This window comes from Chelonoidis abingdonii, chromosome 3 (genome assembly GCF_003597395.2).
Source record: "Chelonoidis abingdonii isolate Lonesome George chromosome 3, CheloAbing_2.0, whole genome shotgun sequence".
Taxonomy (NCBI): domain Eukaryota; kingdom Metazoa; phylum Chordata; order Testudines; family Testudinidae; genus Chelonoidis; species Chelonoidis abingdonii.
Window position 1 is genome coordinate 97,534,015 of NC_133771.1, and position 7,233 is coordinate 97,541,247.

The 7,233-nt window shown below is 38.9% G+C and overlaps 1 protein-coding gene across 1 annotated transcript in view; it reads right to left on the reverse strand.

Annotated features, from left to right (window-relative positions):
- The window catches only part of SERINC1 (serine incorporator 1), a 22,647-nt gene that overhangs the window by 5,539 nt on the left and 9,875 nt on the right, over nt 1–7,233 (reverse strand). The window contains exons 3-5 of the mRNA XM_032762333.2: nt 6,782–6,975; nt 2,173–2,252; nt 1,854–1,991 (exon numbers count right to left, since the gene is read on the reverse strand). Coding sequence (XP_032618224.1) covers nt 1,854–1,991; nt 2,173–2,252; nt 6,782–6,975 — 412 coding nt within the window. The remainder of the gene's footprint in view (nt 1–1,853; nt 1,992–2,172; nt 2,253–6,781; nt 6,976–7,233) is intronic.

Sequence of the window (7,233 nt, forward strand, 5' to 3'; positions counted from 1 at the left end):
CATATATATACCTGCCCCTGGAAATTTCCACTACCTGCGTCTGACGAAGTGGGTATTCATCCACGAAAGCTCACGCTCCAAAACGTCTGTTAGTCTATAAGGTGCCACAGGATTCTCTGCTGCTTATAATGATTATGGACACATTTAAAACACTGAAACTTAAAAAATGTTTTAAACACTTAAATTAGATACATTCTGTAGGGTAGGGATAATTGTTTACATAGTTTGAAAAGGACCTAGCACAATGAGGCCCCGATTCTGCCTGATGCCTCAAGGCGCTATCGTAAAGACAAATAGCGCTAGCAATGGGAAACTTGAGGCTTTAGTTATGCTCCAACACTTCAACTGGGTATTTGTACAAGCTTCTTTACCAAGGAGTTGGTTAAAGCAAGACAGGCAAACCTGCAGCAATGTATCTAAATTTAATTTAATTTAGATAACAGCACTGTCCCCAAATAAAATCAATAAAATCTGGACCTGTGGAGAGGCATTTTTAAGCAGCTTATTTCTCAGAACACTTATTTAACACATCTTTTGTAGAATTATGTAGGCTTACAAGAATTTGTTAAATCACATTTTCAAAAAGCAGACATGCCAGGCAAACAGAAAACTAGCCAACTAGGCCATTTTTGCCTCCTGAAATAAACTTAATCGTAAGTTTTATGATCAACTATTACAATTGATTACTCCAGTGCAGTGATTTTAACTGTCTCCTCTATTTTGCCCCACTCACCATACATACCCAAAGAGGAAAGGTCTTAAAGAAAAAATTAGGGATAATTAGAGTGACCATATTTCCCTATGCTGAATAAAGGACACCTGGTAAAAATTACTCATATTGAAGTGAGATCAACAATAATCAATCAAAACTATGCAGTACAAACATTCAAATTAACATCAAGTTGACTGAGCCCCTGTTAAAAAGAAATACTATGTAGTTGGATTTTTATTTTATTTACCTTATCTTTAAGGCCTTAGGGGTCACACAGGGAGGGGTAACCCCCACCCCCAACACACATGGGGAGAGGTGACACACCCACACTCCCAGACACCTCACTGGGGCAGAGGGGGGGGACTGACAGACCCAACCCTCCCTGCCCATCCTCCATAATACATCTGGGCCCATGGAACAGACCCACCTCTCCTGGGACCTGGCACCACATCTTCCTGAGGTGACAAGTTGGGGGGGGGGGGGAAGAGGATGACGGCAGGGGGAGCAACAGTACCATGCAGATTCACATGCTCCTCTCCAGATTTCTGCTAGAGTTCATACCAGAATGTGGCCAGCAACAGCCTTTTGACATTGTGCCTGAGGGAAGGGATGCTGCTTCCAGCCACAGAGGAATGGGGGAGGGATAACCTGGCCTGTGTTTGCAGAGCTCATCTCTTCCCACTGCTCCCCTCTGGCTGGAAGCAGCTTGTCCCTTCCTGCCTGCATAAAAATGGGACATTTCATCACCCTAATGATAATGTTTATTATCAATAGGGAGCAGCTACAGCCTGCTTTATTTTTATAGTCACTAAACAGAACATTGAAGTATTGAAAGTCAAGGCTTATGAGTTAAAAAAAGCACTATGAAGTTTCATAGTTAACATTAACCTCTGCACCAATGTAGATTTCTTTTAGATTACATATGATTACTGAGAAATTTTTTGGTACCAGATAAAAACCCAGATATAGCATAAACAATAGGGCTGGAATATACGGAATGAATGAGAGAAAATGCTGTTTATGAAAGCAGAATCTCTTCTGTACATTACATTCATGGCAAAATGGCATATAGTACACTGGTACATCTCACCTCCACTGGGTTTTCAAAACGCACACCGAAATGGGAGAAAAATTCTGTTACCTGCATACCAACATCTTGAATTTCCTTCCTCCATTTTTTCAACCCAAGATTCATTCCAAGAGTGAGCAAAGTCAATAAGCAGGACCAGCTGAATAAGAATGAAGCAGAAGGCCCCAGCCATGCCGACATAAAACCACACTGTAAAGAAAAATCAGATGAAATCAATTCAGAGCAATGGAAGTTTTACCGCTCAATCTTAGGGGTTGGGGAAAAAACCAATAGTGAGAAAGAGGGTTTGCAGCTACATTTAAAGTAGTTTATTTTAAAGTAAGTTATAACTGCATCAAATTCAATAAGATGTAATTCAATGTTATCTTACCAGTAGTAAAGGGTCCCTCTGGGATGAAAAAAGCTCCAACATTAATTGCTACTGCTATAGCAAATTTGAAGAACCAAAATCTAAAGAAGAAATCAAAAACAAAAAGACATCAAGGGATTTAGGGTAAAAAACTTTAATCTGCGTTTGTGCTCACATAACTGATGTATTTTATAAGCATTCAAAAGAGCACAACGTAGATGAAAGTTAATGATATGAAATCACAGGATTTAAAGTTTGCTTATTTTAGCTTTCATTTCAAATACATAATCTTTGCTTCCTTGTTTGTGCACATCTGAGAACTATATTCATTAACTGCTCTTGCAAAACACAGGCGATACTGCTCACTAAATTAAAATCTCTTTTGTAATGAGGCAAAGAGAAGCATCAAGAAGGGAAGAGTTTAGACTAGGCAGTTTTTGTTCTTAGTTCTGAGTGTATATACAAAGCTTCTGAGTGATGTCAGTTCAAACTCCTGTTCTCACACCCCACCCATAGTACCATGCAGTTGAATCTAGGATAGATAAATATTACAATGTTTTTAATTTAAAAAAAAAAATCCAATTTTATTCCTTTTTTTAAGGTTTGTTTTTTTTTATTTACACATTGCTAGTTTTGGCGGGAGTGTGGGGATGAGGGGTTAACACTGTCTTGCCATTTTATAATCTTAAATTGCTAAAGTGGATGTTTTGTACTTGTTTCCTAGAGTCCTAATCTCGACAGTTCTATTCTACCCCATAGGCTCCATGTTGGCGGCCCACTCCTCCCACCCCCACCAGCTCCCATTGACAGTCTCCCTCTCTAGGCTCCTCATCCCAATTCCCCCCACCCTGTTTAGATTCCTTCGCCCAATCTCCCTGACCAACCAGTCCCAAGTGTCCCCTCACTCCACCTCGTGAAAGCTCTCTTTACCCAAAATGGCCCTTAGTTCCCTTCCCCTCTTCGCTCCCAGGACAGAAAGTCCCCCGGCTCTCAGTTTCTGTGCCAAGTACTGCAGTGGCCCACAACCAGCAATAGCAACTGTAGGGAGAGTTCTTCTCATCCCCTGCAAACATGGAGGGGAGGGGAGCATGCTCAGTGCAGATGGAATCTGAAGTCTCTCCTGAGTGTACACAAGCAGATTTTTGAAAGGCTTGTAATTTAGCTATATTTTGGTATTTCTCCTCCACAGGTACAGCAAAAGGTACACCTAACCACAGAAAACTGTCCTCCAAATTTCAAGCCCCTACTCCAAAAGTAAAGAGGGACTAGATCTTCTCAACAAAATGGCTGTAACACATTGTTTGCCTCTGTGTGTGGATATTTCCCTAATCTTGTTCTCAGAACTGGCTGACCACTTTTGCTAAATTTCCTTTAAAAATTCAGCCTCAGGTAAAAACCCAGCATGGAAAATTTCAGTCTGAATAGTCAAAGCTGGGCAAAGTTATAAAATCCTGTCTCCAGTTTGTTATGATAGGAAGTGTTCAGCAACCTTAACTATAGGTGGTACTACCAGTTCCATCTAGAAAAAATTAATATAGCTCAAAAGACACAAAGCAAAATAATAGGGTCTTGGTCCATGCCTAGGGTTCTTAAGTAGTATGGTAACATAAATAATAATACAGAGGCATATGTCCAGTAACACATACAAAGCAACAAGCAATGACATCAGAGGTAAAAGTCTATTTGAGTGGTTCTTCACCTTTCCATGCTGAGATTCTCTGACACACCAGCTTGAGAGAACATGATCCACTTCTGTACAGGAATAAATTTCAATGTGGGGGGATTTTTTTTAAACATTATCAAACTGAGTGGGGGAGGAGCACATAGGAGAAGAGGGGCTCTATTTGAGTTTTAAAAGCAACGCTTATGTTAAAATCTGGATGGTTCAGTGCACTAATCACACAAGCTATAATGTATTAGCTCCAGTTTCTGAATCCATGTGAGGAGTTTGATTTCCTCATCAGCTTGGAAGAATAACCTTGATAAAGGAAGAATAGGTCCAAGCTTTGCATAAATAACATGCTTAATTCCAGATCCTTTTCAGATTACCTAAAAGCTTAGAGTACCTATATGTACCTACCTGGTTTAACTTTTGGGAAGAATCCAAAATTGCTAAGCATTCCAAGAATTACTGCTGGTTTACACAAAGGCTGCTGGAGTTCTGTAGGCTTTTGTTTTGATTACTTTGATAAAATCAGGAACTGCAGAGATAGTACTCATTTCGCAGTTATGAATTTACACCAGGGGTCGGCAACCTTTCAGAAGTGGTGTGCCGAGTCTTCATTTATTCACTCTAATTTAAGGTTTTGCATGCCAGTAATACATTTTAACGTTTTTAGAAGGTCTCTTTCTATAAATCAATAATATATAACTAAACTATTGTTGTATGTAAAGTAAATAAGTTTTTAAAAATGTTTAAGAAGCTTCATTTAAAGTTAAACTAAAATGCAGAACCCCCCAGACTGGTGGCCAGGCCCGGGCAGTCTGAGTGCCACTGAAAATCAGCTTGCATGCTGCCTTCAGCATGCATGCCATAGGTTGCCTATCCCTGATTTACACAAATAAAGTAACTGTCCCACTAGATATTGTTTGATGGCTACAACTTGTACACAAAAGTGTGGAAAAACTGACAGATACGTATGGGTAAATTCAAGGTCTCTGTTCTGCAGTACAGTCTTGCTGTCACTGATTTAAAGAGCACTGTTGAAGATACTTGCACAATTGCAAAATTAAAGACATGATTTACATGTAACTACCCTTAATGGGTACCACTGAAGACACCACTGCTTCTGGCAGAGATGTTTAAAACGACATTATGACATAATTTTTCAGTAATAAAACAGTTAAACCCTCTAGATACGTTTGCCTTGTGCCCACAATCTTGCTAGACTAATTCTGGCAAGTAGGTAGGACTGAAACAGGACAGCAACTGATCTGACAGTTCAGCCTCAGGAGCAGACATGAGCCTCCAGGACAAAGATATCTGCCACAACAGGTTATTTGGTTAAAAGGTTTCACACCATACAGAATTTGTATATATTTTTAATAAGAAAAGTGCCTTTAAAAAACTGCAGTTAAAAGGTGTCCTTTTCAATTTCATCCATGCCGGAAGATGATATATGTGCAAGAAAGATGACAGCTCAAGGGATGCAACAAGTGTTGGTACTCCTAAGTACCTATACCACAGTGTGAGTTTGTCATAATTAGTATGCAAAATCCAAAGATGCTAAAAATCATCTCCGGGCATGGTGGAGACTTCTTCCTCTTGCTTATATAAAAGGGATGCTGCAAAAGCCATTTATTTTATAGAGTTTTGATGGTATGGTCCAAGAATGATGGGAAGTAGAAAGGAGCTTTTTGTACATGGCTGGCTTAGTTGAATTATTGTTCATGTCTCATTGCTGTTCATATTTGCTTTTTAATACAGAGGGTATTACTCTGACTACTGCATTTACAATACAAAACCTAGAAACTGTATAGGTGTCTTTTATTATTTAAATCTAAAGAAACCAAAAAAAACCCCCACAAGTAAATAAAGCATAGTTGGCTGTCCTGGTCAGTCTAAATTGCTTTTCTCCCTGCGCCATGGGAATGCAATTCTGTACAGCTTTATTAATTTCAGGAGATTTATACAATGAAGTCCAAATTGTCAAAGTGAACTCAGTAGAACCCAAGCAGCTAATCCTTGGAGCTTGCCTAGTCTTTCCTATTTTAGTCAAACACTCTTTTCTTATTCTGTAGTTGTTTGTGGGTAACAGCAGGTGAATCTTCATCTTCTGTGATATAAACATCTTGAAAACACTGTTCAGCAGCTATCACGATGAGTGCTAAGAGTTTTCACTGTAGAAACTGTCTTATGTGTTTTGAGCCATGTTCTAATGACAGCAGTTTGGATTCCACTGTTTTAACAACTATACTGTGCACAAGTGAAGCCATGGAAAGACCACCAATAGAATCAATCAGCCAGCTTCTTGAAGAACTAGTATTTTACATTTATGTTCGGTAAGGTTATCCTAGATACGAATATACTAAAATATGGGGAAAAAAACCATCTGGAAATTCAGAAAGTACAAAATAATTTCTCTCTACCAAAGGAAGAAAGAAAGAAAGGGAAGAATAAGACTTGTTATTGAATGGGGTGGAAACGACTTTAATTTTAAGACGACTTTGGTCCTGCTTTGAGCAGGGAGTTGGACTAGATGACCTCTTGAGGTCCCTTCCAACCCTGATATTCTATGATTCTGTTCAATCCCCAGACAGATTTTTGCCCCAGATCCCCAAATGACCCCCTCAAGGATTAAACTCACAACCCTGGGTTTAGCAGGCCAATACTCAAACCACTGACCTATCCCTCCCCTACAGATCTTCCATAACTGGAATTCAAATTCCAAAAGTAAGCTTTTTACACCTGAAGGGGTGTGTTCACGTTCATCTCCCTCCTCTCTAATTTAATATGATTTTCCTTAAAATATTTGATTTGCGCGCCTGCATTATAGTTCCATCTGCTAAAGAATTCTTTTTTCATATCACAGTCTCTCTCACTGGAGTGTTTACCAATTAGTTATTATTTTCACAAATAGCTATATCATACATACACACCAAACAGTCACAGTTGTTGCTCTTATCTTACCCATTGTGCACTGCTGCTCTTGGATCACTGCTGCTCTTTACTTTGATCATCAACAAGGAGAACAGAAGGAAGAACATGGCCATACCAAAGCACACACGGTACACTGCTTTGTATCCGACTAAGACATCACAATTCACATGACCATGCACACCAGGAATAGTTGTTCCAATCCCTCCATCACAAAATCCAGGAATCTATGATTAACACAAAATGTTTCAATGATCTTTTAAATGCTTCTGATGAAGAAATACATATTTTTCATTTTATTAATAAAAATATACATCACTTAATTCTGTAAAATTATTTACACCACAATACATCACTTAAAAATACAACATTGCATAGCTGCATGAATTATGCAAACCGGTAGTCCACTAAATAGATTAGGTTTGCTTTAAAAACAATTAATTTAATAAAAGCAGCAGAGAATCCTGTGGCACCTTATAGACTAA